This window comes from Columba livia, chromosome 1 (genome assembly GCF_036013475.1).
Source record: "Columba livia isolate bColLiv1 breed racing homer chromosome 1, bColLiv1.pat.W.v2, whole genome shotgun sequence".
NCBI lineage: Eukaryota > Metazoa > Chordata > Aves > Columbiformes > Columbidae > Columba > Columba livia.
In genome coordinates this window covers 105,797,898-105,813,036 of record NC_088602.1, presented here as the reverse complement: position 1 = coordinate 105,813,036, position 15,139 = coordinate 105,797,898, and the positions used below count along the sequence as shown (strand labels likewise).

At 40.4% G+C, this 15,139-nt stretch overlaps 1 protein-coding gene and 1 long non-coding RNA gene across 2 annotated transcripts in view; one reads left to right on the top strand and one right to left on the bottom strand.

Moving 5' to 3' along the window:
* Positions 1–313: 313 nt before the first annotated feature.
* Positions 314–4,919, bottom strand: LOC110359677 (uncharacterized). Its single transcript, XR_010474042.1, has 2 exons — positions 4,467–4,919; positions 314–1,887 (listed from the first exon to the last, which is right to left on the bottom strand). It is a non-coding gene; the product is annotated as an uncharacterized LOC110359677 (long non-coding RNA).
* Positions 4,920–8,883: 3,964 nt separating this feature from the next.
* The window catches only part of PDK3 (pyruvate dehydrogenase kinase 3), a 57,271-nt gene continuing 51,015 nt past the window's right edge, over positions 8,884–15,139 (top strand). The window contains exon 1 of the mRNA XM_065070805.1: positions 8,884–9,166. Coding sequence (XP_064926877.1) covers positions 9,061–9,166 — 106 coding nt within the window. The 5' untranslated portion in view covers positions 8,884–9,060. The remainder of the gene's footprint in view (positions 9,167–15,139) is intronic.

Below are 15,139 nucleotides of genomic sequence, written 5' to 3'. Positions count from 1 at the left end.
TTTTACATTTAGGTTTCCTGATAAGTTTGTTAATTCAAGACTTTGAGATCAGAATTGCACCTATGATGCTTATGAATACATGAGATGTGATCTGGAAGGGAGATGTAGTTTGAATGAAAAGGACAGAAGAGTACCTTAGAAAAGGACAGAAAAGTATATTAGAAATTGTGTGCATTGCCTAATATTTCTACAGTCAGAATCTAATACCCTGCTGACCATCACTGCAGCACATCTAAAACATTTCACACACATAGCAGCCATATAATCAGTTTGTGTCACTTATAACATGTCTGTGAGTAGGAAAGGAGGTCGGTTTCACTTGTAGAGTAAGGCATTTATTTGTGAAGAAAATATTTAATATTCTACTGGCATTAATTTTTCATCTGTTACTGAATAGCAATGAAAACATTTTTCATGTAAAAATACAAACTACAATAAAACAATCAAAGTCTGATCTTAACAGGTAAAAAATTATACAATAGGTCTAAGTGTGACAAAGAAGCTGCTAAATACCACACCATTATAACCAGCAAGTCAGGAGAAAAAAGCAAAACACCTGAAAAACACAGTCTTACGTCTATTATTGTGATCCTTCCCTTCACTGTGTCTGGCTCAGAGAAATTATTTTTCATGTTAAGAGAACTGTACTCCAGCTTAGACTTAGATAAATTAAAAAAGGATAGTGAGGAGTGACACTAGTCCCCCTATGTCCACCTCAGAGTACCAAGCAAAGGACAATTTCTGAGAGTAACTCGCTCCACTGCTGCTTTATCTCAGGTGATTGCTCTTCCCCAGGCTGCCTGGACCCTTTCTGTAGAGAAATTCAGCTCATATTTGACACCATATCACAACTGGAAACATGAAATTCAATAGTTGTGCTCCTCCAAGGCTAATAGCTGTAGTACAAACAAGACACAGTCCCTTTGAGCTGTTGTAGATATCTAGGTCTGCTTATGCTGTAACTTCAGTCATGAGTGCACCTCAGGAACTGTTTTTTCCCTTGCCTTGACTTAGAAAAGTTATTGTGTATTTGTATCTAATTTATTATGCAAGTGTTACATCAAACTACCAGAAGTCAATACTGGTCAAGGGTTGGTGAACCTCTGCTGAACACAACTGAAAATGGTTTATAAAGGCAAACATTCAGCCACCTTAATAATCAAAATGGTCTGTGCTCTTCATTCTGCTTTTCAGTGTGCCTGTCTCACACCACTCCCAGCTTCAGCCAAGAAGGAAAGCATTGAAACTACACAGATGTGGAAATGTTGTTTATCATTTGAGTGTGACACCCTTGTGTTTAATAATCAGTTGCTTAAGGAAGAGTAAAGATGACTTTGGACCATCAATAATTCCATTCTTATCCATGTCCACATCCATATCTAATCTTTCAAAGCTAATCCATCCTACAACAAACATGTAGACCTGAAGGATGGTGTAACATGGAGAAAGTAAGACTTCCAGGCAGTTAGGTCTCCGCACAGAATCCACTTTTCACCTGAAGAATGGCATTTTACTACTCATGTTATCTCAAAGCACACATCTACAAGCAAACACTGAAGCGGAAATTTTCTTCCCACTCATGAAGCTCTAGGCCTGTACTTTCCCACTGGTCATAAGAATGATTTGCAAAACAAGCTGCATAGTATGTTTAATAGGTAGAACAGTTGGAAGAAATATTTGTTTGTTTCTCTCGCTAGATTACAGTATTTTCCAGTCATCTTCTTTGAGGAGGTTCTGTAGAGAGACCCAGGATGTTTTGTCAAATGGTACTCCTGGAAAAACCACCAGCTGTTGGCAGCAGCTCTTCAAGCCTGAATTGAGGCCTACCACATTTACCAGGATCAGATGCATGGATATGCCAAATGAACATGATGCATTTACTTCTCCCTGGGACAATGTATATAAAGACAAATTAAAAGGTTGTGGGATTCTTATTGGCATTGGTCTTGAGCCCCACTGTAGGCATGGATTAGAGCAACCCCGCTTGCATCCTGATGTCACTCCCCACTGGCATGAGGAACCGGAAACTAGGATCATGGTGCAAAAAAGGGTTGTACAAATCCTACCAAAAAAGTTTGTTTCTAACCAAAACCTAGTGCTGTTGTAACATCAACAAAAGTTTATTGTATTAGTGAGGAGACACAATCTTCCTTTAATGGTTCTTTCTCCTTGTAGAACTTAATCTGCTGGAACTTACCTGTAAGTCACAGTACATAAACATAACCACTGTGTTTGCGTATTTTCTCATCTAGACCAGTTTACAGGCTACAGTTTGCAAACTGTTACAGAAGACCAAGCAAGATACATCTTGCTATTTACTCCACAGTGAAGAGGAACTCCAAAATCTGGAAAAAAGCAGTATCGGCAAAAGGTGTAAATGTATGTTTGAAGTCCATGATGTCACAAAAAGCTTAAAGATTACATTTAAATTGTGCTGTGTAAACCACTTCAGTTTCTTTACTTTCAAATCAGTAATGAATAAATGGAATAATGATATGAAAATTGGAACAATAAAAACTTAATGGTTGAATAAATGCAGAAAAGTGTTTTTAGCAGAGAAACTGGAGAAACTACAATAATTAGTTTAAACTTTGCATGGGCTGAAATTAAAACTAAAAAAAACACCAATTCATGTGTAAAAAAGCCCAACGAACAGTGAGAACCATGGGTTAATATAACATGTCAGGTCAGACAAACCTGATACCCAACACACTGTAATTGCATGTGTGCTATATAAAGGCATTCTAGTGCATGCAATGCTTATTGATTTCAGAAATGCACTTGATATGATACTGAATTATAAAGCTTCTAGCATTTGGTGCATGAGATACAAGGAAATATCATAATGGGATGAAAAGGAGACTTGATCGATGCGGAGGAACAAAGTGATATATCACTGCATCCTCAGAGGGCAGAGCTGCCATTGGAACAGAGACTCTTCTCTCAACCCATTTTCTACTGCCAAGATCTGGGAGAGCAGGCAATCAGAAAATGCACTTGTGCTTCCCTAAAATGTCTTTTTATTTTTTGAGAGAGAGAGAGAGGAAAATGGCTGATAATTCATTACAAAGGGTATATTGTGACTCAGAACTTTCTATTAATTTGTTTGTCTCTGGGCACACAGATACCTTTGGAAAGTGCAGCTCAGGAGCAGGAATTACTCTCTGAAAGATTTCCAACGTTCAGAAAACTCCACAATGACATGCATGATAGCTCTTATTTCCAGTCGTTTGTGGAGCTGAACTTTTATATTATTTTCTTTGAAAAATCTCATTAAATGAATGGATTCTCAAAGAAGAATGTTTTGATGTTTCTGTAAAAACAATAATATTTCCTGGAATCTTTAGTTCTCACATCATGGGCTGCAGTGAAACCAAAATGCCCCAGTTTCTGGACAGTCCATATAGCAGAGCTGTCGATGTTGGGGCATGAAAGCCTTGGGAAATGTGCTTCTCCAGTCCTCCAGCCTGCTGGATAGGGTGTCAAGTATCAGCATAGGTGGGGACAGCTTCCTGTGAGATTATGGTGATTTTCAGAAAAAACTGTCAGTTTCTTCTTGAAGGTCTGAGTGCATAGAAAATGAATGTTCTATGCAAAATGAACAAAAAGTGCATTTCTCTCCAGCTGAGAATTTTCAGAGCCAAGATGACTCAAACCTACTCCTCTAAATGGCAGGTTTTATTCCATTTATCTGAGTATACAAGAACTTATCCTGCTGTATAGAAAATTCCATGTAGCAAGATCTAACACCATTTCAGCTTTTTCCTCACAAGGCCCCTGCAGGCTTCAGTTTCTGCAAACAAAAAGGTGCTGAGATAATTTTCCCCAAAGATAAAGGTATACCAGGGTGTGGTCACAGCAACTCGAACAAACAAAGTTTTGAATTTTCCCCTAACACATTCCCTAGCAAAGGAAGAAAAAAAATCATGAGATGGAATTTATTTCAGGGGCACTCCTGTCCTACTAATGTCAGACTAGTGCTGTCCTCCTCCTCAAAGTAGGCTGACAACCCCATTTTAAAGGATCTAGTACAAAACCCAATGACGTATTTCTTATGTATATCTAGTGACTCTTCCTCAGCTGGTGTTCTTGCAAGCTGTTTCTGGAAGAGAAGATTAAATGTAAATTCTCGGAATAATTGTACTGACTGCTGATTAGATTCAGGTTTGCACATTTTAGATGTGAGTTAGGACCTGGCTGTGGGGATTTTTGTTCATTTGAATGGTAAAAGAAGCACCAAGACATAGTGTTAGAGGGAAGAGGTTGTTCTGGTATGGTTTTATGGCACCCAGTCTTAGCTCTTACTCATTTGTTCCAATGGTCCCTCTTATGGCACAGGTAGGACAAAATACCATGGCAAAATACTCCTCCTAGACAGTTCTCTTGTTTCTTTCTGACAACGATTACTGAGCTTAGTCCTGTCTGTTAGGTTAAAATGAGAGATTCCACCTCACCAACATTTTTACCTGCCTGCTGGGAGAACAGCCTCCTGCCACGGGAGTGCTGGGTTTAGAACCCTGCTCATGTCTTTCGGGTTCTGGCAGGGCACTTGGACAACCACAAAGACTGGCTCCTGCCTGGAGTCCATTAATACTTGTCTTTCTTCCCCCAAAATGCATTTGAGAAAGGTCCAGATGTGAAAATCTGTTGGGGAAAGAAAGAGAGAGGAACACCCATGAAACAAAAGGAAAAAGCCTGGCTAATGGTGTAACATTAAGTAAGAGTAGGTAAACTCATAAAGTGAGTTTTCCTCTACTGCCAAGAGGTGCGAGTAAACTCTTTTTCTTTGCATTTACTTTGTTATCTCAGTGGCAAGGATTTTCTCTCCTGTGTGCCTTAATTTCAAAATAGAATCACATATTTGTTTTTCCTTAGCGATGACATTTTATGGGCTACTAAAGAATAATGTAGCTCTGTCCATTAATACTGGACACACAGATGGTGTAACCTGAGAGAGAGCCGACATCACCACCACGGTGGCACCAGTTCTACTTACTCTAAGGCAAATTATTGAGGATAGCTGTGTAATTGTAGGAGTTGTGGAGTATATATTCTAGAAAATTCTAACACATCTGAGCAAGCTAATTATAAACAGTTTGAGAAGCCACAGGATTTTAATTAACAAAGAGAGTAAAGGATTTCTTTAGTTTCCTAACTCTTAGATTTGCTGAAGGCATATTTTGAGAGTCCCTGATGAAAAGAAAGACTTTAGAAAGACTGCTGAACTTTGCTGGTCAACTAACTAGGATGAGGGTATGCAATAACTACCAGCTTTTGCTGGCAAAAAACCCAAACTTGGTAAAGAAGATTTGTTCTCTTGTGTAATAGACAAGAATGGCTGGAAATGCTGACTATAATAATAACAGAATCTAATACTATATGTACATTCTCAAATGTAATGACCATATTTAATTTAAACTCATGCCTTTGAGTGTTATTAGTCTTCTTCTTACCCATCTGAGTGCATAAATACAAGGAAAATATGAATTATTAAAAATAAAAACTGGTCTTTTTTGAAGTTTACAAAAGCTTCATTAAGGAACCTTATCCCTTTGTAACTCCATGTGTTCCCAATGGGGATTTACATGATCCACTACTTGAATCTACCCTTGAAAGCAAATAACAGCAGGTGGGAAAATACAGTGGTGTTATTGAGAAAAATTAATACTATGAACAAAAGAAATTTGTTTGAAACTTCACACTACCCTACGCTAGTTTCTCCTGCTCTGTGCTGTTTTTTTCTGTCATCTTGTAAAATGTACTTTGGGACTGTAATTCTCTGTGTGAATTTATCCCAAATAACTGTTATTGGTTCCTGTTATTGTTAGTGTTTCAATTGTATTAAACCCATTCTCAATGAGTGCTTCTGAACTTTAAGATATAGAGGTTACAATAACTTCAATACAGGGTTTTTTTTGGTTAAAAAAATTACTATGGATTTCACAAAGTCAATGTGTCTAGAAAACACTAATAACCATGTTTTCTTGGTTTACAGTTTAACATTCCTTTTCCCCTCCTCTGACATCCATACAAAGAGGTTCATTATGCTGAATCCCCTGCAGCTATTTTATAGACCTACCAAGTGTTCTGCAGTGAAGAAAAACAAGCTTTGTTAAGGAGATTATGGCTCTGGTGTTTTTAACAATCTAAAATTTTCATTGTGAATAAATCTTAATTGGATGAAATATTAAATGCAAAAGCTTTGATTCCTGAAAACAGAAGTGCAGGTAACACAAAGGTCAGGAAAGACCAAGATCTGAAAATGTAACAGAAATGTGTCTTCTAAATTGTCCAGATGAAGTTTTGCTACAAATTTCTATAGGAGTGTATCTTTAATCATAACCAAGCGCTAAGAAAACTCAAACTTAGGATGACCTTTCTTTTCCAGTAACTTAATTTTCTGACTACGAGTCATAGAAGTGTTGCTTATTTATCCCTGTGGCTGCACTGAATTAACGTATAAAGGCTAGTCCCATACATAGAGCAGCAAAGGCTCGTCCATGTACACTCTGCCATTAGGGGATACAACCCCCCTGCCCATCAGACCCAAAACACAAAACTAGGGGAAGCCAGTTTTTAAAATACCAGCACTGAATTCAGTGGGAAGCAGTCAGCATTTAGATTTTCTGAGAGTAGGAAACACCAAAAAGCTTTTGGTTATGTAAATATGCTCTATAACAGATCCATTCTTTTAGGGAATCACTCTGCAGCAAAACCTGACACTGCTGCTTTTGCCTTTCAAAGTGTCTGTGGTTTGTGGGTCAGAAGCATTGATTTTATGCCAACTTCAATACAGAAAACTCAGAAAAATAATTAAGACAAGACTGGCTACTCAGATCAAATTACCCATCTCCTTTGTCATAGCGATGACCCAACAAGATCTAATCTGATGTGTAAGGGTGCTGTGAAGGCTGGGGCTGCCAGAGAGATCCCCAGGGGGGCACTGGCAGGGGCAGTGGGGCTGGGTGGTGCCCTTGGGCCAGGACACTCTGCTCATCTCGTCCTCAATGCAGGGTTCTGGCAAGTGTCCATACCAAGAACCTACTTCACTTAACAGGTGCTGAGGTTTCCAGTTGCCTGCTCACCCAACACTTTTAAACTGAACGGGGACTAAGATGTTCTGGCTACTAAAGGACCACGTAAAACTGGGGCATCTTTGACCCCCAGCCTACTTCTGGTTATTCCGGTTTTGAATTTAACTGGGAAATATGAAAATAATAGCCTTGATAACAGGGAAATGCTAAGCACCCATGAAGCTCAGCAGTGTTAGGTGTGTTATCCATGTTATAATTAACTTTTGCTGAGAGGCAAATCCTTTCTTCCCAGCACACCAGTAGAGGCTCTTTATCACACAAACAAAAATTGAGGGAGGCACTTGCAGAACGAGCTGCAAGAAGCATGTCTGTGCCAGATGTATGCTGAAATATGTAAAGGAGGCAGGGATGAGGTACGAGAATCCAAACGGTCCAAAAAACCTGCTCTCAGTAAAACTCAGCTTATACTTTAAGTCTATTGATCCCAGTGACTTTTTCTATTCAGCATGGTTTATGCCACTAACTTCTCTTTATTTAGGTAGATTGTGTAAGAACTAGGTTTGCTCGGATTACTTAAAAACATGAAAGGTATATGAAATCAAATGGCTTAAATTTTTACAGTGTATCATCCTTTGAAGTTGCTAATTTCATTCTAATTTGGGGAAATATTGTTCTATCTTTAACACAAAATGATATTGTTTTCTGCCAGAGAGTTCTGCAACTCATTTCAGAGTTATGCTATAGATAAATCAGGATCAAATCCTGAAGAGTATATAACAGAAGTTCTAAAACACTTTTACTCGACTTCTAAAAAAGCTTCAGAATTACAGATGTTTTGTCAGCCTTGATTACATGGCATGCCTCTTCAAGATGGTCATTTCTATAACCTGCAATAGAAGTGATTTTAAAATGTTTTCCAGCTATTAGAAGTTATTTTGTACATCAGGTCAGGATTCCTCAATCTCAAAGTCTGTAAGGACAATCACAATAGGAAGGATGGAGAGACACTCTCAGTAGAGAAGAGTACCTGTTTCTTTTGTGAGTCAGTTATAAAATTGGAGTGATATTATCTTGTATGTGCTGAAGTTTATATTGAACTCATTGAAGAAAAAATAAAGGAATTTGTGATGGGTTACCTGTCATCAGATGCATTTGTTATAAATGTACCTAAACTGCATCGTAGCAAAGCAGGAAAAAATGAACAGTGGTTTCACTACGCGCTACATTTGAGCTCTCAAATACCGGGCTCCACTTTTGATTTTACTCATCAAAATTAATTTTAAGTGCATTCTGATGCTTTATCAGATTAAAAAAAAAAAAAGGACTTATCAAGAAATCATTATTAAGAACTGACACTTGCCAGGCCCTGGGCAGGAAATGTCTTCACAGGGAGTACAGGGTTTTAAGAGATTCAGTAGGGCCCCTTCCAGAGCAGGCCCCATGTCATGATATGGTGGAGTCTTCCACCTTGAAACCTTGTTCTCTCCATCATTTAAAACTCGCTTTGTTGTGTAAAATGAAAGCCCTTCTTCTGCCGGCCTCGCGCCCTGAGACATTAACTGCACCAGATCGATTCTGAACACGCTATCGACGCCTGCGGCTGAACGAACGTCACACGGCAGAAAAGGGCTGTGCCGAGGGGACTCCGGGACACCGTCTGGGGACAAGTCCCCAGCCCCCCCCGCTGCCCGCCGAGAGCTCGCTGCCCCCCGGCCGGCCGCCCCTGGCGGCGACAGGCCTGCGCCCCAGTGCGCCCCGGCCGTTCGGAAACGCTGGCGGACGCACACGACGTCGCGGCAGCGTTCCAGCCGCAGCCGTGCGGCACGGGCAGTGGAGGGGCGGATCCCTCCGCTGGCCCCTCCCGCCGGGCCGGGCTGCAGAGAGAGACGGGCGCCGCCGGGCCGGGCTGGTAGCTCCCTGCCTGCTGTGGCATGAGTGCGGGTGCCTCCCCCGCTGCGCCCCCAGCGCCTTAGTGCCGCTGCCGGGGAGGGGAGAGCGGCGGAGAAGGAGCCGGGCGGGCCGCGCCATGCGGCTGTGCGGGGCGCTGCTGAAGAGCCCCATCCCCAAGCAGATCGAGTACTACTCCCGCTTCTCTCCTTCGCCCCTCTCCATCAAGCAGTTCCTCGACTTCGGTGCGTGACGGGGCCGCGGGAGCGGGGTGGGGGTGGCGGTCACCCCGGCTCTCCCGCCGCGCAGGAGCGGCGGGAGGAGCGGTGGTGGAGGCTGGCTGCCTAGGCCTCGGCTCCGAGCCGAGCATCTGCAGGTGGGGCCTGCCCCTGTGTGCGGCCTGGGGAGCCCGGGGGGCGCCGTGCCGGCGGCCGGGCCGTGCGCGCTGCTGAGGGGAGGGGGAGGGCGGCCTGGCCGCGGCTCCCCTGCGCTGGGAGGCCCCGCAGGCTGGTGGAGGCCGTCGTGTGCCGGCTGCGTGCCAGGCGGGGCCCTATGCGACTAGTGCGTGGTCGGCGGCAGCCGGCGGTAACCAGCGCCGCTGCTCTGCCGGGCCGCCCCGGCCTCCGGAGGCGAGGTGCCGGGCTCTCCTCGCGTTGTTCCTAGACTGCAAGCTCCGTGGGAAAGTGGGTCCAAATAAGGGTTTCTGACTGTGAAATTTGTGAGCTTAGCGACTGAGGAAAAGAGTAAGTTACTGGTCTTGAATGTGAAGTGTTTAATGTGCCATGCAGAGGTTGGCTTAGTTAAACCTCAGGTGTGAACTCTGGTAGTACTTGTCTAGGAGACCTGTTATGGAAAATTCATGCACTTTAGAAAGTGTTGCTGATGAATAAATAGCATTTTTCTTTTCAGGAGCACTGGGCTGAAACCCAGGAGTTACTTCCGTTCGTATTAGAAAACTGACATTTTGGTGTAGATAACAATAAAATTCTTATATCAGTATCAGAGCTCCTGTTCTCTGGCACAGCAGTTGTTTGGATTTTATTATCCTGTCAATGTTGCTGGTAAATATAAAGGCTGTGTATAACACAGTCAAGCTTAATAGAGTGTTCCTTCATTTTAGTATTACCCTAAAAGTAGAAGAAAAAAAATGAGCCAGTCGTGTTAAGCCAGAAAGTGATTAAAAGTGGAAACAGTTGCAGATTTATGGCAGTGGTATTAGTGAAAGAATGCTGTAAACACAAAGAGCTTGTTACTGTACCTCAGTGAAACAGGGTTTTCTACCATTTTGAAAAAACATTACACCTTATCCCATGTGACATTAAAATGAGAACCTGACTAGAACCCATGCTTTTCTTCCCTGGTTGCTGCTCACATGAGTCTGTTCTCACTTCCCCAGCCTTTCCTTTGCTGCTGTGGTTCCCCTACTCTGGTAGTTGTGCTCCTTATGCTATGTCTTTCTGTACTGGCAAGAGCAATGGCTTAAAACTTAAACTGTCTTTATTTTAGGCCTGGCAATAAACAAATAATTTCACCATTGTTTGAAAGTTGAGTTTGTAAATTTTTGCTGGGGAGGTATTAGTGTTCATGAGGCTTTTCATTCGTGACTAGAGAGGTGTGAAGATTTCAGCCTTTAGTTGTTGTTCAGGCACATCTTTGCTTTTTGGTAAGGATTTCTACTCTTCTGCATTGTCCATGCGTTACTGATTACTTTTGGACATCTCCTGTGGGTCAGACTTTTAGTAATGCTTTTTATTAACCTTGTAGTATCTGTATTATTTTATGGTTTGAAAAGCATCTAATGTTTCTCCAGGAAGGAGTACTCTTATGGTTTTAAGCATGGTTTACGTTAGTGGAAATGGAAGAATGGTATGTTACAGCCTGGCCAGCCCTGTGCTTTGGATGTTAGCCAGTCTGTTGTCACTGTATGTTGTCTATGGAATCTTGTGTGTGTGCGGGCTATGTATTTAAGTGTGTTTATATCTTAAGTCTGACAGGAAACTATGTAGTCTTTGACACTTAAAACCTCTGAAGAAAAAAATGCCTATGGTTTAGGCCTTGAAGATCACCAACAGTATCTAAGATTAGAGGTCTTATGTCGCATCAGCCTTGTTAAAACTATCAGCTTGATCTTAATAAGTCTTGTGGGCCACTTAGCATCTCCACTTACTACTTTCACTTCAGTGCCTCTGTTTTCTTAGGAAACCCTGAGTAGGAAGATTACTGCAATTTAATCAAGTAGATTAAAAACAATGTAGTTACTTGTGTGATCCTAGGTGTTGATGGCTTTGGGTAATTTCAAGTTCTGTTGGAGACTTCAGAGGCCTAGAGGAGAAATTGACAACAAAACATAAGATGTTGGTGCAAGAATTTTACCACTGGGGGCGTGGGGGGCCTGGACAATAAACGTTTTATCAGGGGGCTATGTTACTTACACCTGAATTACTGAAAAAATAACTTGCTGGTGGCACAGGACACAAGTATTGAAGAGACAGAATGTGCTAAGCATAAGAAGTGCGACACTAAATGTACAGTTCAGTTGTGTTTACCTAGCCTGAATATTTGATGAGAAGATGCCACTTTGTAATTGACTTGCAGAGGCTATTTAATGTCTCACTTAAAAAGAAGTGGCACTTCTGTTGAGCTATGTAAATGTAATGCTTGTGTTACAAAAACAGGACTAAATTTTTGACAAATGTTAAGAATAAGCCCAAAGGAGAGGGCAGTCTGTGATTTTGTTGTCTGATGTGTGTTTGTTGTACATATATATATATGTGTGTGTGTGTAAAGGAGGAATTTGCATTACTTGTAATTCAGATTTCTTGGAGAAAGGCGTGGGTGTTTTTTTTTTAATTTCTGACAATAGTGAAACTAGAATATGGTCTTTATGTTGTCTTTTATTTGTATTGATTTTATTGGTTTAGACTAAACTGACTTCTAAATTTTGCAAAATCCTGACGAGAACAGGGAGGGAAACTCTATTTCTTGTGGGCTGAAGAGTCTCTTTAGACACAGTGATAGCAATGTATACTGACATACAGCTTACACTTTATTAAATTACTGAATAACAGTGTGGGTTGTACGGAATACAGTTGTGTGCATAGTGGGGCTGTAGAGTCTCTATTCCTTTCCAATTGTATAAATTATTGATGTTTACTTTGAAACTTTCTCAGGTAACATAATTCAGTTAATTAAACCAGTATAAAAGACAATTTGGCTGTTTAAGCCAACTCACTAGTACTAAAAACCTGTGAAACAAAACAGAAAGCAATAGTCGAAGCAGTGATTCTCTGTTGGCTTTTATAGCTGAGGCTGGTTTGTTTCTACATATCATATTCTGTTGTATGTGATTTATTATACTTTATGTTGAGCTTGCAACTATCTTTGTAGCTGCCACAACTGTGTAAGAGGTTACTGTGTCATGGGCTTGGGGCCTCTGTGTCGCAAAGTATGAGTGCTCGGATTGTCTGTGCTGTTTGGACATTCTTCTTGAATACTGTTCATTCAATTACTTTCTTACAAAGTGCAGGTCCCAAGATTCTTGTGCAATCTCATTCCTTTGCAAAAGAATGATCTTTCCAAAGTGTGTTTTAATATAAATAAGTTTTGACCTTGTTTAATGTTAGAATGTCATTCTAGGTTTATCCAAGCCTCTGTAATTATTCTGGTCTGGAAAACAAACCAAAACCAACTGACTGGATTCAGCTGTGGAAGTTATTTTGGTAGATTTCCAAGTGCGGGCATTCCTAAATGACCCAGTCTACTATAATTAGTAAAATATCTTTTCTGAAATAAACTTGTAAGTAGAGGTATAGTTTAACATTGAGGTACAAGACTCTTTGTACGCTTTTGTGTCTAGACTGTTTGGGAAAAAAATGCCCCTACTGGAGATCCATCTTTTGTGTCAGCTTTGATACAACATCTCAATTTAGATTTGCTTCAGCTGTATAAGGTGGGCCTTAGAGGATGACAGGTTAATCCAAAATACCCAATAATCTTCATTGGCAGCCACATAAATAGGTAACTCATCAGTCATGTATGCCTGGGGAAAGTAAATAACCCATCAGTCAGACAGGTCTGCTTCAGTAAAGTAGTTTCTATGCCTGGGAGTATCCTAGCATTTAAAAAAAAAGACACAAAGGAGATTTGAGCTCTTTCTGCCTGTGCTACAGGCTGGGTTGATAAGGGCAAAACCCTTACAGCCGTGCTAATGCCTGAGCTAATGGGCACCATGCAACTATTAATACTTGGTTTGGATCATGTTGAGGTACCTCAGTTGACAGTAAAGATATGAATGAATGTTTCATGAAAGGAATTGTTCTACTAAAAAGGTTACATATAAAATAATTAAGCACAAATAAAGACGTGTGAAATATGCATTGTGTAGTACTTTGATCATGCAAGAAAAGAGTCATTTGAAGTTGTGCTAGTGCTATATTGTGAATGTATGCCAGTATATTATACTCATCTAATACTTACATTACTACTTTTCAGCTGATGAAGCGCCTAAGGCTTTTGTGAGTCTGAGGTTGTTCTCATCTAAACATGTGCCATGTGCTTTTGCAGCTTCTTTACTTCTAAAGCTATCTTGGCCAGTTGTACTTAGCTATATTCTAGCCTTCTCGGTTTTAAGTCTTAAACCAAATGTAGATTAGTTTTGTACCAATGGGGTTAAACTTTGCTTTTGGTTAGCTCTTGGCGTATGTAGGTAAAACTTAACAAAATGGTGCCCTTCCTCGTTTGTCATATGTTAGCATTCATGTACCATGTAGTTACTAGTAAGTTTGGACAAAAAAGTTGTGCATATACCTAAGATAGAAGACAGTGGATCATAGTCAGTTCTTGTTGTGGAATGTGGCTTGGTAGATCCTGATTTTGTAGGTTATAATAAAAATATCTGTGGCAACTGCTACAGCTACTGGCATTGAAAAATATCACTAAGGTTGTAATTTAGTAATTTTACTGTACTATGAACAGCTGAGCATGCAGCAGATAATTACAGTGAGTGCATCCAGTTTGGAAATCTTGTGTCATGGGGCATATCTGAAGGAAAACATGAGCAATGGATCCGCCCCATTTTTAAATGTAATTTTTAGTATGAAATTGTTTAATTTATGTTGTACCTATGAAGCTTATCTATCTTGAGGAAATTTGTCGACCTCTTCCAAAACTGATGTAGAGAATAAATGAGGTATTGGCATTGCTGTCAGTTGTATGTGCAGTATTAGATCAGGTTTCTGCAAGAGTGTGCACACTGCATGTTGTCTTGTTGGCAGCAGGCATGTATCAGGGCTGGAACTGAAAACCTGGCATTGAAAAGGTAGCTAGCAGACACAAATTGAACAATAAGATGTGGGGGTAGGTAAGCAGAGATTGAAAGCAGCCTTACATTTCTAAACGTGATTATTAATGTTCTGATGGAAGATGACTCTTAGAAGATTTTATTTTTTACTATGAAAATATATTAGAAGTTATGTTTGTTTGTTTTGTTTTTAATGCGGTGTTGGTGGAGAGACTGTATCAAAGACATTCACAAAGTTTAGGGCTAAAAGATACTACTAAATAATTGCCTCACATTTATTGCCTGCAGCTGTGTCTTTTTCTGCTGCTGTCTGTGCATTGACCTTAAAGCCTTATGCTTGATTTAAATGCATCTTCAAAAAAAGTTTCCTCTTAACATTACTGTCTCTTATTTTCACCTGACTGGCTTCAGCTTTCAACTAGCAATTTTGTTGTAGCTTTCATTGGTAGGCTGGGATCCTTTGGTGTCTGGAATTTTTGCATTATGAGGTATTTATACATCGTGGTGGAGTAATTTGTCTTGATTTGGTAAACACATTTGTAAAATGAGTTATTTCAAGCCTTAAGAAAAAAACCCATGAAATTATTTTGTTTGGCTTTTCCAGCAATTTCAATATTATTCTTCAAATATATCTGTAAGCGCTTTAAATAGAATCCAAATATGAGTTTTGCCTAACACTGGAATAGAATAATTTTACTGCTGTTTTGTTTTTACCTTGCAAGGCTAGGTTCTTGTCACAGTGCAAGCTGGATGTGCGAGCTGGATTGTGTGTCTGCTTTTGGTCTTGAATTATTTGGGGGTTATTGCTATTCTGTGTTCAGTCCTTCATTCTCTAGATCTGAGCATGAATAAAGTTTGCATTTCCTAATATTAAAAAGGGTTTTGTTTGAATGGGCTGTAGCACAGCAAGTAGCTGGAA